At 44.8% G+C, this 20,265-nt stretch overlaps 1 protein-coding gene across 20 annotated transcripts in view; it reads right to left on the bottom strand.

Annotated features, from left to right (window-relative positions):
• The window catches only part of Camta1 (calmodulin binding transcription activator 1), a 744,390-nt gene that overhangs the window by 19,655 nt on the left and 704,470 nt on the right, over nucleotides 1-20,265 (bottom strand). For 10 of the 20 annotated variants that reach the window (XM_048783672.1, XM_048783683.1, XM_048783673.1 and 7 more), the window contains 7 exons: nucleotides 12,168-12,319; nucleotides 9,135-9,331; nucleotides 8,672-8,750; nucleotides 8,034-8,349; nucleotides 7,114-7,652; nucleotides 988-1,175; nucleotides 339-585 (listed from right to left, as the gene is read on the bottom strand). In XM_048783672.1, coding sequence (XP_048639629.1) covers nucleotides 339-585; nucleotides 988-1,175; nucleotides 7,114-7,652; nucleotides 8,034-8,349; nucleotides 8,672-8,750; nucleotides 9,135-9,331; nucleotides 12,168-12,319 — 1,718 coding nt within the window. The remainder of the gene's footprint in view (nucleotides 1-338; nucleotides 586-987; nucleotides 1,176-7,113; nucleotides 7,653-8,033; nucleotides 8,350-8,671; nucleotides 8,751-9,134; nucleotides 9,332-12,167; nucleotides 12,320-20,265) is intronic. The other 10 variants (XM_048783679.1, XM_048783680.1, XM_048783677.1 and 7 more) reach the window with 4 other exon arrangements.

Below are 20,265 nucleotides of genomic sequence, written 5' to 3' on the forward strand. Positions count from 1 at the left end.
GAATTCATGGGCTGCCTCAAGTCAGCCCCCAGGCCTCTGGATGAAAAAATCCCTGCTTTAGGTCATAAATTCTTTGTAATGAAGGTATCAACTCGCTTTGTATTAAACAAAATATCAACAATAAGTGGAGTTGGTGACAGCTGTCCACTACTGGTTCTATTTCACTAAAGCTCCTGAAAATCATTAATAATCTAATGTGATGTAATTAATAACTTTCTATAAAAATGCTATAAGCCCAGAGATAAAGGAACTGGGAGGTATCTCAGAATAAGTAGCTGAGTCTCATCCCTACTCCCTGATCTTAAGAACAAGACAACATCAAGAACCTTCTATTTTACCTTGTATTTCCGGAAAGCTGTCTGGACGAGCCTGGCAGCTTCATAGAGTTCTCTCTGTTCATGATCAGACAGGGTGAGCTGAGCAAATTCATTCTCTACCTTCTCACTGGTGGACGCACTCAGGAATTCTGACCAGTCTGCCGCTGAGGGAAGGGTAGGTTTCTCAAAAGCCATTTCACTGATGGGAGAGCCTTCAGGGCTCAAGCTGGTATTAGAAGAAGGGGTCAGAGGCTCATTATATGCACTTCTGAAACAAGAGGAGGAAAAGAGAGGCAGCTGAAGAGTGACTGGCATAATTGGTCAGCTGTGAATCAATGAGACAAGACGACTTCCACTGAAGCCACTGTGGGCCACTCGAGATAGGCCCCCCTCCTCTCAGGTGAGTTGCCGGACACATTCAGCACCTGAAAATGACTTTAGTACTATGGTGAATACTAGCCCCACCAAGTATACTCTGGTCTGGGGAGGAATAAATGGAAGCAGTGAGGACAGAGTCGGACCTCGAGAGTGGCAGCGGAACACATCCTGACCCCTTCTCCCGCCTGGTACAGTCTCATGCTACACCACAGCATTCAACCTATCACTTAGCCTTCCCTGCCTCCAGCAAAATCCAGTTCATGCTGGGCAGTGACCCCAGAACATTCCTGACCTGATCTGGGCAGCACTTGGCAGACGATCAGCATCAGCCAGGTAACTGGCCAGCCAGCTCATCGTACTGCTAATGGTGGTAGGATCTGTTCTTTCCAATGCTGAGGATTCCATAGGCACAAAGTTCTCCTGCTTGATCCGGTCAGGAGTGGCCTCAATGATGTGTTCTGCCAAGGTCATCATGTTCACCTGTAATTAGAAGTGCATAGAACACTCAGGTTAGAAAGGAACCTTGAAAAGTATCCAGGTCTCCCTCCACCCCCTATTTGGAAAGCAGACTAAAAAGGGCAGGAGGACAGATTTCCACCTTAATGCAGTTATATAACATTTTAGGCTTATTCCACAATTTTATTCCAATACACTGAGGTCTTGAGACCTGTTATCTCCAAATCACAGTTTGGCCAAAAACCTTTGGGTACATCTTGGAGAATGTCTGGCTCAGGGCTATTCTCCACTCTCAACTGGGTCAGCAATCAATGGTACCATGGCTGGGCAGGTGAGCACACCCATCTTAATGTGGTCACACTAGTGGTTGCCTAAGCAGCATTCAACTCCCCCCTGCCTTGCCTGGGGAGGCCTGATCGTGTAGAGCACAGCAAGGTGCCAAACCCTAGATGACCAGCTGCCAACATAGTCTCATCTCTCACCTTCCTGTGGTGAGACCATGCAGATGTCTGCCCTGTCCTCCCTTCCTCCTGCCTTGAATACAGACGACCAACCTGCATGGCTACACCCATTAAAGCATCAGGCATGAAAAGGAAAGTCATATGTGGGGAACACATTGAGTTACCACGCCTTCCAGTCTTGATATACCACGGGGATCTGAACGACCACTATAGTCTTATATGGTAGTGCCATGACTTGTGACTTGGTCTTTCCCCCCACTCAGATAGCAAGGCCAGTCTTCTGAGTAGGCATACCCCTGAGGTTGAGCTACACTCACCTATTCTTTTATAATCCTACTCCTTTACCCTGATTGGGATAGAATGTTCCAAGGAAACTCCCTTTGTGTGTCCCCTTCTCTTGCTCTGCCTTTGGGCATGGCCTTCCTAGCTGTCAGTCAACCTGCTGAGAGTAGACAAGCTATACTCAACCTCCAGAAACCTGACCCCTTGCTTCATCTGAATGGCTTCTCCCCAATAAAAGGGTTCAGCAAGGCTCGCTCTCTCCTTCTGTGGACCCCTAAGGTCAGAGGAGCCATCACAGGATCCAAAGGAAAAGGTATCTCTGTCTCTTGTGTGATTATTTCGTGTGTGCAGCCCAGTTCACCTGGAGGGACCCTGAGTGTTTTAGTTGTGAGAAACACAACAGTCATAGGAACAGGTATGTGGGAAAATGAAAGACAAAAAACCTGTGGGTCCCTCAAGACCAACAACACTGAGCAACCGGGCTTCCAGATCTTTTTTTTTTTTTTTTCAATGTTGGGAATCTAACCCAGGGCCTCATGCATGCCAGGCTGGACGTTTGGTCATGCGAAAAAAGGCTTTTTTAAAATTAAACCAATGTAGTTAGGTTGCTAGTACTTGTACCCAAAACATATTAATTTTAATAGACATACTAAAGAATCCTCAAAGCTCATCTGGATGAAGTTTTTTTTTTGAATCAGGATCAGAACTATAGCCTCCTTTTTAAAAATTTCCTGACATATCTCTCAAAAGTGGTGATTGGAATACAGCAGTTCAGGGTATTAAATCACCTGAAAATGTTCTGGAAGGAGCTCTACACAGGGACAAAATGCTTGTCTTGCAACACCAGTGCACCTCAAGGACATGGCGCTTAGTGGCAAGAACCAGGCACAGAGGACTACATATTGAACGATTCTATCCAGGAGAAACTTCTAGAAGAAGCCAAATTCTGGAGATGCAGCCAGATCAGTGGTTGCTCAGGGTCAAGTAGAGCAGACACTAACTGCAGAGGGGAGCTGAGGAAGTGCTGCAGGAAGGGAGTACAGGGACGGCTGCACAGCCCTCCTTTCCAGAGCTGTTAGAGATGCTGACTTTAAATGATTTTCCAAATTTTCTCAAAGAACAAGAATTACTTTGTGTAATAGACATAAAAAGGAAAAAAAAATTCCCATTTTTCTTCTTCTAGATTGGCCCTCTTGGTTTGTGACTCAAATAACAGGAAATCCTGCCTCTACTCCTTGTCTGTGAAAGTGCTCAGACTCTTATTTCTGTTTTCTTGTTTTGTTTTGGATGAGAATGGGCCTTCCAAGGTTGCCCAGGCTGACCTTGAACTCATGGCCTCAAGCCACTGATCTCTTGCCTCCAAGTAGCTGGGAGACAGGCATGAGTCACTGCGACAGTTTTATTTATTTATTTTTTAAATTTATTCATTTATATTTTTATGCAGTGCCAAGGATCTAACACAGTGCCTCACACATGCTAGGCAAGTGCTCTGCCACTGAGCTACAAGCCCAGCCCACATACTCAAATTTTTATCAATAGTAAAAGGCAATTTCTGAAGCCTGAAGGTTATTAGTACATTCACCCCACATCCCTCTCCACATGGTGCTTATGTACCGCGGTATAGCACCTTAATATGACAGTGAGCAAAGACTCTGAGACACCAACTAGCTGATTTTTTTACTGTGATGGCTCCAAAAGGCAATGAAATTTAAACAACTTTAAAACAAATAACACTCTTAGCAACTAGAGCTAAATAACGGCACTGTAAATTTCTTGCATTGCGGTCAGAGAAGTTAGTCTTTAAACGCGCAGCTTTGAGGTATTTTTTAAATACCTTTATTTATTGATTTATTTGTATGTGGTGCTGAGGATTGAACCCAGTACCTCCCATATGCTAGGTGAGCACTCTACCACTGAGCCACAGCCCCAGCCCAGCTTTGAGTTTTTATTCAAATTCTCTTTGTGTCCCAGAATATGAGAAATTTTAATAAAATTTCTTCAATATTTGAAAAAAACAATTAAATATTTACTATGTGTATCAAGTACACATCTATAAAATTCTATCATATGTATAAAATAACCGAGCTTCCTAATTGTGCTATTCAAAGGTTTCATATCCTTTTCACACCCACATGATCTGACAAGCTATGAGGGGGTGCATCAGGGTCACACACCATGACCACAGTTCCACTTTTTTTGTATTTACTAGTTATTTTTTAAAAAATGTTTTTAAATATATTTTTTAGTTGTTGATAAACTTTTATTTATTTATATGTGGTGCTGAGAATCAGACCCAGTGCCTCACACATGCCAGGCACGTGTGCTGCTGCTCAGCCCCAGCCCCAGCCCCAGCCCCGTATGTACTAGTTCTTGCTGTGGTACTTAGAGGTTATGTTGCTAAGAACACAATGGTTCATAACGGTCAGGATACTCTGGAAAAGTTGTACATAAGTACACTACTTGCCTTGCATTGTACCTTTATCTTTTTTTCCCTCTTCATGCTGGGGATGGAGCCCAGGGCCTCACATATGCTAAGCACGTGCTCTACCACTCAGCTCCCTCCCCAGCTGCTCCCTTTTCTTTTTATACTCATTCATCTGTGAGATGAATCACATTCACTTCATTTCCATTCTTTCTGCTTCTTTTCATTTTAGTTGGTCTCTTACAAGCAGCATATGCTTTTCTTTTTAACCAAAAGCAAGAATCTGCCTTTTAATGGAATCATCATTTACCCAAGTGTGGATGAATCACATTTGAAACATTCTCACAATATTCTTTCCTGTTTATTATTTCTTATTGCTGGTTTTTCCTGTGTTACCATCCTTAAACTTTCCCTAAATGAGCCATTCTTTTTCTCTTTAATAACTTAGATGTTCAGTAGCCTATTTTTCACAGTCCCTATTAGCTTGACATTTTTAACAAGCATATGTCAGTCTATGCTTATCTATCCATGTCACCAGTGGGAGGAAGTCTACAGCACTCCCTGAACATTGGGCTGCCTTAATGAACTTTGTCTTTATTTCCCCACCTCCCTAGGTCTGTTAAAATAACTTGGAATTAGTTCTAAATTGTTTAAAAATTATTCCTCTCCCACGAAAAGAATCCCTTCCTAGAAATGCCCTCTACATGCAACCACACAATCAACAAGTACGGACATACTGATGCCACTGATTTGATTGATCATCCCTCCAGAACTCTTGTCGTGCTGTTTCTGAAATTGTTTTATTATTTTTAATTGTTATTTTTGCATTTGGCAATATACTTCTTTAGATTGCTGATTTCTTCACAGATCTGTGCTCTTCATTTAGCACAACAGTGTTCTCTCAAGACTTGGTGAAAATCTGAAGAAGTTTTTTAAAGGGTATTTTCTATTTTCTGCATCAACTCTGTTTCCGTGAAGGCTAGCCGCTAGAAAGCTGTGCCATCCAACAGCTATTTCAACTTGAATTAAACTTAAGCAGAATGAGAAGTCCAGCTACTGAATTTCACCGCCTTACTTCAAGGGCTCAGTGCCTCCCATGGCCAGGGGCTGCCAGAGTGTGGCGCCTACGGCACATTTCACAGGGCAGAAAGCTCTGCTGGATGGCACTGCATGCTCGACTCAGTCTCCCTCCTCCGAGCCACCAATTTTCAAACTGCTACATTTATATCTATAAACACAGCTCTGGATAGCGTAGTATTGACATCTGGAATAGCTTCCGACAGGAACTGTCTAAAACAGGATTTGGCAAACTATACCAGGCTGAATCCAGCCAGCTACCTGTGTAAATAAAGTTTTCCTGGAATGTGGCCATACACACTCATTTACTACTTTATATGGGTGCTCCTGCGATACAGCAGATTAAATAGTTATGACAAAGTTGCTATGGTCCACGAAGCCCACAATTATTCATTATCTGGCCCTTACAGAAGCAGTTTGCCAGCTCTTTGTCTAAAACATTATTTAATTTGGCAGCTTCCCCAAGACTGCAGGGTTAGAGATTAGTAGTGGGCCTTCTGTCCACCAAGATCAGGAGTCGGGTAAGCAGGCCTGCTTCTCCTCCTGTGCTGACTGGCAGAGGACAGTCATTGGGAACGGCTCAGCACTCAGACCTCTGCTAGGTATGCTGGCCAGGACAGAGGAGCTTCTACATGGCCCTCTGGCTCCACCACTTCCACAGGCACGGGTTCCCTGCTGAATTCCTAGCAGGCTGTTTTCTCCTTTTGTATTTGTTTTGGGTTGGATCAATGGGAAGTTGGAAAGAGAGGAATTCGATCATATGTGCTCCTGTTTCCTTTCAACCTCCTCTGTCATTTTGTTTATTTATTTAGTAGTACCAGGCATTGAACCCAGGGTCTTGCACAACCTGGGCAAGTGCTCCACCACTGAACTACATTCTTTCCCAACCCTGCCCTTACATACTTTAGTAAATGGAATTTGCTAATAGCCTACTGTCAAGTTTACTTCAGTACATATTCTTTTAATCTGTAATGAGTTTAATGCCTTAAGAGGATTCTGTGTTCTCCACATTATAAGGGTAGTCCATTATCAGCTTTAGAGATGTTTTACTGCATTTCATGAGTGCCTCATGCCCTATATGCCCTTTATAATAGCTAGATGATGGCTATGTCGATCAAAGTCACTTTGATAATAGAAATTGTATGTGCAGGCTTCCCAGCTAGCTATTTTTACGGCCTTAAAACAGTGAAGCCCATCATCCTGGATGCAAGGAGGAAGCAGGCAACACACTGTAGGGTCACAGTGAATTCCGAGGAGCTGGTGCCAAGAGGAAAGGCTTTGCTGAGACCTGGGCCCTGATGTTCAGGCCCTCTGCACAGTGCCTTGTTTCACTGAAGGAAAACAAAAGCCCCAGGAAAGAAGATACTTCAAAGCTCTCATGCATAAAGCCAGACTTCTTCTTCTTCTTTTTTTTTTTTTGGTACCAGAGATTGAACCCAGGGGTGCTTAACCACTGAGCCACATCCCCGGCCCTTTTTTAATTTTTCATTTGAGACAGAGCCTTTGTAAATTTCTTAGGGCCTCACTAATTTGTTGAGGCTGCCCTTGAACTTGTGACCTTCCTGCCTCAGCCTCTGGAGCACTGCTGGGATTACAGGCATGTGCTACCACACCCAGCTAAGACCAGACTTCTACCTCTCCACCAGGGAGAAAATTATATAACCCTTGGAAATGAACCTAAAGACCACAGTGACTCTAGGTTGTGGCCTCTGCAACTTACCTGAGCAGAGCTCACCTGAATGTCATCCATGGGCTGTGAGCATTCCTCGTTTTCTGCACTATCACGGTAGGACCCCATCTCTGTATTCACCACCTCTCTGTTAGCCATCATCAGGACACTCATTGGTTCCCGTGGACGCACCTGTGAAGGTGCCGTGTCCTTTCCTACACTGGTCCCCTTCGGATTTCCAGTCACCTGTACTGTAGACACACCAATGTAAAGATCTTTGGAACTCCACTTTACTACAGGCTGAGATCCAGAGGCTTGGAATGCTGCAGTCTCTGGAGTGGGAGGGGAGAGTTCCCGGCTGTAGTCCCTCACTCCTTCACTGGGGCTGATTGTCTCGGGGACAGACTGCTTAGAACTAGGGCTCTGCTTCCTGATATTTGGCTGTTCCAGACTCAGTGCAGTGGAAAGCAGCTTCTCCTGCCTTGCCTGGAAGTACTCAGGGTTCAATTTATGCTTTTTGGGAGCCGGATAATCTTTGTGGCTCTCACTGCTGTAGTAATTAGAGGGTTCAGACCGAGGTCTTCTCAGCTCTGAAAAGTACAGTAGAAAGGACAGTCAGGACAGGCGATAAAAGTAGGAATCCTCAAGAATTAACACTTTCTCTATGCCTGAGAGACAAAGTGCAAAGCTGGAGCTCAAGACACATCCCTAAGGCTTAAATATTCCCCAGCAGCACACACAGTACTCAGATAGTTCTTCTTCAAAAAGGTGTACTTTTGCATGAACACAGAATTTCTGTTATTTTCCATATGGGGGGGGGGTCACTAAGCATTTTTAAAGGAATACCAAAAACATTAAAAAAAATAACCCTTAAAATATGTGAATATCCTATAAACTTTTCTGAGGGCAGTGGCATGAAAGCAAATGGAAGAGCTGTCAAACTCTGAGACACAGAAACTCTAAAGCTTTACCTGGGTTGGTACTTGCAATAACAGTGACTCCTTTGGATATTTCTGGAGAGCTCATGGCCTCACTGTGCCACTGGGCCATCCAGCTATCTGTACTTGGCTCTTCACTTGGAGGACAATGGATCCTGGGGGTCTGTCCCAGCTGCGCCTGCTCGTCCCTCTGCAGGTGCTCCAGACACTCTGCTAGTTTCACGTGACCTCTTGATCTAGCAATACCCAAAGGCAGTCTTCCCAGAGAGTCTGGAATGGAGATGGCCCGACGGTCCCACTTGTACAGCACGACAGCAGCTTCCAAGTGCCCTAGGGCACAAGCCCACATCTAAGACAGAAGGGCAGAGAAAGCATTCTCAGTAAGAGTTTGAAGCTCTACTGTATTCTTGCTATGGCTGCCAACCCACAAACTGGTCCTTGCTGGCAACCTTGGTAGGGCCATTCAATGTTACCATCACAAAGACCTCGGATAAATGCTCTGTATCACCAAGGGATGACACTGGGCACTCAAAGTTCAGTAAACAGTTAAATTCACCCTAAGAAAACTGTAACATAACAACTCATCTTTTACGTGTTGTTCTCAGATCCCAAAAGAGTCCCTACACCGGTCTGAGAAAATGGTTAGGGGGATAAATAAACCTATTCCTTACCAGAGGAGTACAGGAGAAATGGTCCACATTCAAGGGGTCGACTTCCAGTTCCAAATCAATGCTATCTGCATGCTTCGTGCTGGAAGGGATGGCACCAGAAGTTATTACACGATTAATCCATGTTAAAAGGAATATTAGAGTATTATGAAACCCCACAAGATGAAACTAAACTAGGCATCTAATCTCCCTAATGTGAAAAAATAGAGTGGGATTTCCGAGGTAGCTTGGATTCTCCATCTGGCTAGGAGCCCACAGGAAATATAAAATACAGCATTTAGTTAGTACCTCACCCGGGAATTCTTGGGCACAATTCATAACGTGTCTCGGAAACTGTCCTCCAAGAAAGCCTTTTGCTCCCAGCCTAGAAAGCTGAGTGGCACTGCTGTCTCCCCATTGGTGGAATCCCTCTAGCAGCTGTGTGCTGGTAGGTGAAGATGACTTGTCATTTGCACCCCAACCTTACCGCCACTTGATGAGGGTCTGGATCAGGGTGGCGTAGCCTTGGGCAGCAGCCAGGTGCAAGAGGGTCATTCCACGGAAAGTCTTGGAATGGATCAGATGCTTGGACTTGGCCCAGCAGGCCCGGCTCATCATCTTCTCACACACAACAACCACACGACTCTCGAAGCAGCTCCCCAAGGTCCCCGTCCCAGAAGTACACTGTCATAGACAAGTACACATTACAAATGGAGGACCACAGCCACTTTACCATATCCAAATTTTGACACAGGAGAAGCAAATGCTTTGTGATTAGTAACTAGAAACGGAAAACAGACAAATAGAACAGGATGGGATAGAGAACAGAATGAGCAGCACGCCTCCAAAGTCAGAGCACTAGGTTAAGTTCCATCACTGGTAAAACCAGCATCTACCACAGCCAGGACTTCAACTCTGAACTCCATGCTGACCATCTTGGGGAAAATGTATGCTGCTAAAAAAAAAAAAAAGAAAGAAAGAAAAAGGCTCTAGCTTCCCTATAGTTCCTCCCTGACTTCTCCTGAAAGTCAAGTTACCTAGATGTGGGTGTTTTCCCCTAAATAAACACTTAAAAATATCTGATAACAATTTCTACTTTTTAAAAGAGCATCCTGGGACACAGCTACATCAATGTTCATAGCAGCACAATTCACAATAGCTAGACTGTGGAACCAACCCAGATGCCCTTCAATAGATGAATGGATAAAAAAAATGTGGAATTTATACACAGTGGAATATTACTCAGCACTAAAAAATAACAAAATCATGGCATTTGCAGGGAAATGGATGGCATCAGAGCAGATTATGCTGAGTGAAGCTAGCCAATCCCTAAGGAGCAAGTGCCGAATGTCTTCTTTGATATAAGGGGGGTGACTCAAAACAGAGCAGGGAGGAAGAGCATGAGAAGAAGATGACTATTAAATAGGGATGAGAGATGCATGAGAATGGGAGAGAGAAGGGGAATCGCACTGAAGATGGAAGGAGACCCCCATTGTTATGCAAAATTACATATAAGATGGTGTGAGGAAGAAAAAGAGAGAGAGAGAGAGAGAGAAAAGTGTCATAGAGTGGGTAGAGAGAGGTGATGGGAGGGGAAGGGAGGGGAGGGGGAATAGGAAGGGTAGCAGAATACAATAGACACTAATATGGCTGTATGTATAAATGTGGCTATAAAACCAATGTGATACTGCAATCTGTAACATGGAAAAAAATTCATACCCCACTTGAATCAAATGTATGATATGTCAAGATCATTGTAATGTTTTGAGCAACTAATAAAAAAAATAAAATAAAAGAGCATTGTGGAAAAGCATGAGAGGTCCTGGAGTTTAAGTGTTGTTAGAAACAATAAAGGCACACAAGGAGGAGAAATGCACTAAAGTGAACCACGTGGCCTTCTTCCCAGGAATCAGTTGTAAAGGAAGAAAAACAAAACCAACGTCAGTAACCTCAACAGCTCATCTGAGTCCCTGTGGCAGTGGTTTTATGTTTAACACTCTCCCAAATAAATGGCACTTTCAGCCTCATTTGCAACTCTCGTGTTATTTTTAAAGTACTTTTTTCTGGCAATGAACTCCACAGAATCCAATTAGTACAGAGATACTGTTGTTCAACATTGCTCTTTATTTTTAAATGTGCAAAAAAATGCCTCCAAAAATAAAAAGGCAAATGCTGCATGCAATGTCATCCTCGTCAGAGCTGTGAAGACGTCCCGAAGGAGTACCCTGGGCAATCCCAACACTGTCACTTGACCATGCTGAAGAAGGCCAGGCAGAGCGGCTCTGCATACACCACTCTCTCACACCCAAAATGCCGAATCACCAGCCAATGAAGGAAGAGCAAGGATTTTCTTAAATTAAACAAAAACAGCTCTGTCTCTATCATAGACGGCAAAAATATCATTGATACCAATGCAAGCTGATGACAGTATTCAACGGCAGTTAACATGAGGTCAGGTTACAGGCCAGCGGCTGAATGCATGGGCTTTAAAATACAATATGCCATCCCCTTTATGCATCCTGTGTGGGTGAAAGGAAAAGGTTCTATGGGAAATTCTCATTTCAGCCATGAAGTACCTTAAACAACAATCGCTTTCTTTATAACACTTAGTAATTCAGGGAAAAAGGAGCTATCTTGGCCTTCACAAGAGTTTACAATGTGCCAAGACTCTTCTTTCCACTTTTTGTGAAGACAGAGGAGAAATTAGAAGAAAATTTAAGAGAAGAGTTTTGGGTATGGAATACTATGCTTTTCTTTCATCTGTTATTAAAAATATCACAAATACTTGATATTCATAAGGAGTGGAAAATATTCACTTAAAAGTGAGAAATCTGCAAAAGAAATCCTCATTCATCTTGAAGAGCAAGAGGGGGCGGTTATTTGAGGTCTTCAGGCAGCAACTGAATAGTGAAGGGAAGAAACACTACCAGGGCTTTTAACTTCGTCATGAGGTCTCTTGGGAAAGTTTCTGCCTAGGAGACGTCCCAGAACTGAAGTTCCTAAGTGACTCATATACAAAGCTTCAAGACCAAGAGAACCAAACCAATATTTGGTAATCTCCCTGCACTTGGTACGTTCCCCATGCAACTGCAGAAAAGACGACGTGAAAGACACTCTCACGTACAATGTTACTGCACGCTGAATGATGATTCCAGAGAATGTCCTGGGCCCTTTCCATATGGTCTTCTTGAGGCTTATGAATTACTGAATTATCTTTTAGGCTCATCTTTAGGACAGAGACTGATTCTGAGCCCAAGCAGATCAGAGTCACCAACCAGCCTCCTTCTGAACTGATGCCCTTAATCCTGCTGCCAGGGGCCAGCAGTGAATTCTGAGACCAGTAAAAACAATCTGAAGATTAGGGAGGAAGCAAGTGAGAAGCCCCTCAGCTCTAAGGCTACCTTCATAACACTCAGGAGTTCAGTACCAGAATGCCATCTGTGCATGGGAGTGGCCCGGGATTGGCTCCCATGTCAACAAGACACTAACCGAGTGGGAGACGGACAGCACAGGTTCCTACCTGAGCTGGACTCCCTGCAGTCCCGCTCCCGTTGCCACCTCCGCTGCTGCCACCTCCGCTGGCCTGTTTGTGCTGCTGGGAGCCCGTCATCTCCGCCATCCTCCTTTCCATCTGCTCCAGTCGCTCCAGGATGGACATCCTGAACTGGTTATCTAGGACAGGACAGAAGGAGGAGTGAGGTTGTGTTCTGGAAGAAAAGCACTTGACCCATGGTCTGTGCCAGCTTGCAGGACTGGCATCCAAAAGGCCATCAGTAACTCTTCCAATCAGGGATCACTGTTCAGGCCAGGTCCCCAGTACAGAGATGACCCCAACCGAAGACTGACATCTATGGCAGGCTGAAGTTCTCAGCCAAAAGCACAAAAAAATCCCTTTGTGTCAAAGATCCTGCTTTTGGTTTCCTGTCACTCCATCTCTGTCAAATTCCCAACAACTACCTTGAAGAGATCTGGGAGCCTGCCCTGGGGTGAACACGCCAAGTGACTATCATTTAACGAGCACTAGTGGAGAAGTGGTGGTGCAGGAGAGGAGGAGCTATCGATACCAGAAAACAGTACTATCTGCCTTGTCCAAGCAATGAGTTTTTACAACAAACTAAAAAAACGTTTCCCGAGCCAGGCTATAGCTTTTACGCTACATTCAAGAGATTCACTACGTAAGATTCTTACATGTTTCTTTTAACACGTATTTCTGTCAAACACACACAAGTACTTCACCTCCACTGGAGGAAAACGGAGCCGTCACTGTTGGAGATAGGACTACAACTCAAGAGATGAGCTGAGGTTCCATGCCATGAGCCAAGACCAGAACACATGCACCTGCACCTTCACACATCTTCGCCCATGTGTTCATGCACACACAAGCACACATCCACCTTGTCAGTGAACAGACCGAGGCGGCCACCTCCTGCTCTGACAGGCAGACTGGGAAAAGCAGGGAAGCAGGAAGACGCGATAAAGAGCAACAGGTGGGGGCAGAACTTCAGTCAGTCAGGAAAGTAACACTGGAGTGGACCAGAAGTGGGACAAATGCAAAGGCCCTGAGGTACGTCACTAGAGGACCAGGGTGTCTGGTGGCTGACCACAATGACAGGGAGAGCACAGGGTTGGAGAAGTGGGCACGAACTAAACAGGGCACAGCTGCCCAGAACCCTGGCTCTGCCTTATGATAACTGCACAATTCAAACAAAACTTCTGGTGCCTCAGCTTCCTCCACTCTGGAAAGGGCCAGCAGAGAACTGCTTGAGAACTGCGTGGGTTACGAGGCACACGTGCTCAGAGCACGCCACCTCCCAGGTTCAGCGGGCTAGCCACCATCATCTTTAGCAACTGAAGAGCTGTGATGACAGCTTCTCAAACTGCTACTGGCACAGCTACTTTCAAGACCTGCCCTCTGAGTGAAGAAAGGAGCCACCTGGGTCAGTTTCCTCACCATCCAGGCCACAGACACCAAGACCAGAGGGCAAAGTGACCACTGCATGTGAATGAGAAGGAAGGGCAGGGCCACCCCTTGCAGGAGCCTCTTGCAGCCCTCCCTTGCTTTGCCCTCAGGGGCTCAGACTCTAAACCATCACCTGAGGTAAGTGAGGCCTGAGAGGGTAGCTCATCTGTGTGTCTCTAGGACCCAGTATAACCTTCACATGACAACAGGAATGAAGAGTTTTTAAGAGGGAAGGGGCACAGGCACTTTGTCCCACCTAGGGGACAAAGGCACTCTCTTTCCAGGAGGCTCAGCTAGGTAAACACATAGGAAATACCCTTTCTGCAGGCAATTCCCAGCACTGACTTAACAGCAAATCAATTTTATATCACAAGCCACACAAACAAGGTACTGTTTTCAAGAATCCTTATTTCTCCAGGAACAATACTGAAAGCAAAATCCTCTTTTAAAGTCAAAATAACATCTTTGTTCCAATTTCACACACAATGTTAAATACAGGCAAACAGCATGTTAACAACTTGGAATAAATTTTTCCTGTGATCATCTGCCTGTGACCATTTTCACCCTGTGACTGTTGTAGGGACAGACAAGGCCAGGCACCAAAGACAGCAGGAAACAGTTTTATTTGGCTGCAGCCAGGTTCAGAGGGCACAGCTTCTGCTGTAATCAATCAATCCCCTGAACCCCAAATTCATGGGTTCAGGTAGTTTCAGAATTTTATACCCAGCATGTAAGGGGAGGGGCTCAGAAGTTCAGAGTCTGCAGAAGTTCACATAAATTACTATACTAGATACATTTGTGAAAGCCTAGTGAGGGGCTGTCCAGCACCTGGAATGGTGATTTCTTCCCGGCCAATTGCCAAGTAAAACTGGGCAATATGAAAATAGGGAATTTATCTACATTGAACTCTTTTGTAGAGACTCTTGCTGACAGTCCTAAAATCAGTCATGGTGAAGCTTTCTGGAGAAGCCCAGTTAAGACTTTTTGTGGAGGAGGGGGTGCCCCTACACGGCCACTAGTGGAAAACACCAGGAATCCGAAAACCTCACAGGAGAAGCCTTCTTCGCCGAAAGCCAGCTGAACACTGAAAACTCACTCCTCAGCTAGAGCTCAATTCAAAGCAGTGTGACGGTCCCCTTCATGCAGCCCAGGTGAACTCTCTAGCTTATTCAGAGTGACGTCAGACCTCCATTCAGAGGGGACCGAGAAACCTCTGTCAGCCTGGACTAACTCTGCTTCTCAACAGCCACCAACCGGCTGCGTCTCCTGCAAGCCTGAGATCTTGTAGCTACTCCACAGTTCCTGGTGCCTACTGCTCATTTCAGAGCACAGTGAAGCGCTCTGGCCATGGCAGGCCCAGGGTGGAAGGCTCTCTCCAGCTGCCTCCCCCATGCAGGCGGCTTTGTTTGGGCAGAGCTGCAGTGCACTGTGAGTGGTCCCTCCATTCTCCCACTGGGCAGACACTGAAGAAATAAGCCCCCAACGTTACCCAGCCAGGCCGGCACCGCATCACCAGGTGAAGACACTCCAGTAGTCACAAAAATAGCTCCAGGACTGCCACAAAGTTCACTGGCCTTCCTTCCCAGCTGCACCCCCTAATGCTATGCAGACAGCACCTCACACAGTAAGCACCTTTGAGCAGCACTTGATGCTCAAAAGCAATTATGTGCCTCTCAACAAAACTGTCATCAGCATAACAGCATCTCTGAGCCTCAATTCCAAAAGCAGAAGGGAGTGATAATTACAATAAGACGCTGATCTCAGAGGGAAGTGACTGAGCCAACACCCCTGAGAGTGCAGGCCTCTTCTCTGTGCTGACTGAGAACCAGAGACTCTGACACACCTCCCTCCTCTGAGTGCGGCCTGGCTGGGCTCCTCAGTTCGATGGAAAGAAAAGGGTATGTACTCTGAAGCACGCAGGGTGTGATTTGGGCTGAAGAAATGATGACTTAGAAGCAAAATTTCTAAAAAGTCTGATTATACAATAGAGAAAAAAAAAAAAAAGCACTTTTTCAAGATTTACTTAAGCACAAATATTTATTGAATACCTATGTGCAAGGCACTGGGGAGCATCCACTAGTGAAAATCCCTGCCCTCAGTTGCTAACAAATAATTCCTGCAACCTGGATGAATCTACATATTTAAACTCCTATGTGGGGCAGAGGAAATGATGTATAGATATAAGGGGACTGATTAATTTGGCTCCAATTCTCACCCATGATGCCGCAAACAAAGCCAATTTTGAGAGAGGCCACTGACTCTTCCACCATGAGAACCAGAAGTCACGTAATCAAAGGCCCCAAGAGACTCCAGAGGATCCAGCCAAGGAGGTCAGTGGTCCGATCTCTACCTTCCACCCAACAGTCCCGAGAGTCCTGTTCTTATTTCCGTGGTAGGAAATAAGAATGAGTCACCCCTCTGCCACAGAAAACACTGTTTGCCTCCACACCAGACCTCAGGGAAGAGCTGTACGGGTCTCCTCCTAGTGGCACATGTGACATCCTACCGAATGTGTGCAGATGACAGACAAGTTGTCCAGAGATGGACACCAATCACCTTGAGTATCTTGCCCAAGAAAACAGAAATGCAAGTGCTATGTTTACACTAGGTGCTCTGGCGAGAGGGCAACAGGAGGAGCCGCCTGGCGAGAGCTCTGTGGGTGTGATCCATTCCTTGTTGGGTACGACTCTATGCTTCCGTCGGAGCAGCTGGTTCTTGGATCAGGCTTGAACAAGTACTTGGGCTCAGGAGAGAGGAGTCATTGCTTTCACTCAGGAAACAGGCTGGGGTCTTGGGGCAGTGGTTCTTAAAACGTGGACATGGCCAGCAGCAGCAGCAGCCCCTGCAACCACTCTGCTCTATGCTACCATTCCTGCTGTACCTTATGTCTTTGTGTTTTTCCTTTACTTATCTGACTGATCTTTGCCCCTGCATTTCTGTATTTACCTGCTTGGCTTCAGGGAATGGGAAGGATTCCTTCAACCACCACACAATTGTTCCTCCACTGCCTTCAAGATGCACGTACCAATGCCCAAGGCAAAAAGTAAAGAATTCTGTTGGCTTGATGGCAACTGGCTCATGATTCATTCTGCATCCTTTTTGTGGAAGCACCATTTCTAGACTAGGCAACAATGACACAGTGGACAACCACAGGAGCCACGGTAAGTTACTCAGTGTAACCCATTGGGCCAGGGAGGGGAACTAAGCTTGAGTCATGGATGGGGACATCTACATATGCTATTCGGAGTTCTCCTGAAAGGAGATTTGTCCTTCTCCATTTAATCACTTACATCAGAATGAATTCATATATTTTCATGACACTCCGGGTCACAGTGTCTCTGATTCCAATACAGCATTGCAATACTTAGCCTTCTGGTAACATTTCAAACATAGAAAAATGAGGATGAAAAGCAATAGCATGTTACCTAGACACAATAAGCCAATTTAATTAAAAAATAAATAAATAAATAAACACACCCCCCCCAAAAAAACAAATCTTTTGGATGCACTAAACTACAGAAAAAGAAAACTGTCAGCTTAATTTCTGACTCTCAAAGGCAGATACAGAGTACAGCAGCATATCCAACTACAGTTATACCCCAGTTCTTGTGGTTTTCAATGACATAAGAAAAAATAAAGAAAACATTTATAACCCAGATGGCATTGAGCATTACAAAGATCAAGAGGAAGGTGAAGAGACAGTTCCCAACCACCCACTGGCCTAAGAGTCAACAAGTGGTTCACTGGGCATTCACAGGTATTTCTGACTCTTGAAGGGATGCATTTTAAAATGTGCCAAATTAACATTCCCTTACATGTTCAAAATTCCTTAGTACCATCAAAGTTTTAAAAGACAGAAAAATTTCAGGAAATCAGACACCCACAGTATGTTCTAAGTTTAGAAAGGTGGAGCTTACTGCTGTAAATGTGGAGAATCCCAAGTGTTTGGGCATCTGTTTTGAGTAAGAAGTGTCTACGCCAAGAAATGGGCCACAAGCCAGACTTCCCAGGCACTCGGCACCCAGCAGCACCGCCTGCTTCCTCTAGGTTTTGAACACTCACTTTAAATCTTGGAGGCTGTTCATTTTCATGGCTGTATTGGGTAATGCTGTATGAGGTGGTGCCTGACATTATATCAGATAATTTAGTTTAAAAAATTAAATCCCTTCCTTTGGACCTATAAAATAAACTTAAAACTGGTGTGGTATGGCATGCTCTTTAGCTACTATCCATTTTCAGGGTTCTCTCTTTTCAGAATTCCTGTTCTCCAAACCCACCGGGAATTTTCCATGCCTTTGGATCTTACCAACCTTTCCCCATGTCCACCTGGTTAGCTTCTTATCCTTTAGAGTGTGGCTCAAACACCACTTCAATAGTATTATTAATAGCAGCTGAGCTGCCACTGAGCATCTGTGTAAACATTCACTCTGTGTATTATTTCTGATATTCAAAATAACTAAGATTTTCCTCCTCATTTCACAGAGGAAAAAGTTGAGGCTCAGAAAATCTGTTACACACTCAAGGTCACTCAGCTTGTAAGTACAGGGCAGAGCTGGAGACAGCTGAATTCCAAGCTGATGTTCTTTCCATGATGGGCAATTATCCTGCTATGTCTTGCACTCTGTTCTCACAGTGCTTAGCAAAGAAATGTATGGTTATGTCCTCTGTGTCACCCCCCACACACACACTCGACACCAGACAGTGGACACTTTGAAAGCAGGGCCCTTGGCTTGTGTCCCTGGCATGTGTGGATGGAATGTTGCTTTCTAACTTACACATGTGGAAGCCTATTTATCACACAGACTCTGCAATCTCCATTGTGCACAGTGTACAGCTAACTTGTGCACCAATCAGTAGGTTATCACTTGTTCCATGTGGGGGAGAGTGGCAGAAATGATCAAGACACAATAGAGATGGCTTGGAAAACAGGTGAGAAAATGCTTGAGTTTACTTGGCTGGCTGTCATTGAACTTCAGCTTAGGTAAGGAAATTACGTAACTACGGTGTTTTGGCTTATCTTCTGGCAGCAAAGCTGGAATATCTGACATCTTCACAGGCAAACCTGAATTTCCCAGCAATGTCACTTCCCTTCAGCCACTGAGCTACACCTGAAAAATACAGATCCCTAGCTTTTAGGTACTCCCCCTGTTCACTGGCAAAATGGGATGTTCAGAATATAAATGACTGGCAGCACATTTTAGTGAAAGGAGCATATATAATTAGTTACAGAAGTTTTTAACAAGTCTGACAGGTTAAGTTGTTGTACAAACATGAAATTTCAATTGTGCTAAACAAAAGACACATTCTCTAGAACAGCCTCAGAAAGCCTGCATGGACCTCAGAGCCAGCAACCAGTAATGCACAGTATCTTCAAACAAGCCCCTGTCTTATGACTGTGTGAGCTGAGCCACCACAGGTCCTATTGCCAGAGTAGAAGAGAAAGTTGAGCCTTGGCAGGTAAATGAATGAAGGAGCAATCGTCAAATACCATCTGCTATTTTAAAACGCGTTATTTGTAGCTCAAGTGCACATGTGCCTCCTGTTGCTATTTGGCCTGGGAGCGAGAGGCCATCTCTCATGCCATTTACAGCCCTTGGCTGCACTGGCAGGAAGAGCTGATGAGGCAGGAGGAGGCCGGACTGGAGCTATTCCTGTAGAGAACTGTAATTGCTGTTTAGGACGTCTCCTAAATTTTTTAGGAAGCTCAGAAAGACAAGGAAAATGAAGTCACTTAACTCCTTCCCAGAATAAATGGGTCCACTAGAGCCCATTAAGCTGCTGCTCCCCTGAAAGCCCTTTAAGATGTCCAAGTGCAGAGGAAAGGGTAAGGGCTAGCTGGAGACGAGGCACAGGCTGTACCACTCTGATTTTCCACAGCAAGGGCTAAATTTAGCCTCAGGAAAAACTGCCATACTCCACTTTCTAAAAACTCTCCAACTCCAAGTACCAAAACACTGAAAATGAAAAGTAGCCATCCTTCTCAGACTTCTTCATTTGTAAGAATTTGGACTCATTTTTCTTCTCCTGGGTCTTTGTTTTACACTATTCTTAAAACTCAGAGCCTTAGACCTGTCTGGAAGAATCACTTAGAATGCAACTCTTAATGACCGAATAACAGCACTTTGCAGACAAAATGTTTCAAGGACAGCAAAGCATCTCACAATGACTTTTCATGTGAAACCTTTTAGTACCAGTTAGAGGTATATGAGGGCAAAATGCTGAGACCTATTCTCCAAGGACACAAAGGCTTAGTGGGATGTCCAAGAAGCCCGGCCACTGAGAGACAGCAGTAAGTGCGCAAGAACACCCCGGATTATGCCGGAGCCAGTGTTGCTGTCAATGCAGGAACAAATCCAATAGGAGCTAAAGGCCGTCAAACAGCAGATGATTAACGGGGGTACAAAAGAGGCCAGGAACTCCAGGGCAGAGCTTGCACCCACCTTTATACAGTTTATCAAAAAACAAAAAATTGCCGGTCTGCTAACTTCAAAAAGCAACCAATTTGGAGGATAGCGTCCTAAATAGTTTCAGTGTATCTAAAAAATAAGACATATTAGAGTGGCTCAAGCAGTAACATGCTTGCCTGGCATGCGTGGGGCGCTGGGTTCGATCCTCAGCACCACATAAAATAAAGATGTTGTGTCCGCCGAAAACTGAA

This window comes from Marmota marmota, unplaced genomic scaffold (assembly GCF_001458135.2).
Source record: "Marmota marmota marmota unplaced genomic scaffold, marMar, whole genome shotgun sequence".
Lineage (NCBI taxonomy): Eukaryota > Metazoa > Chordata > Mammalia > Rodentia > Sciuridae > Marmota > Marmota marmota.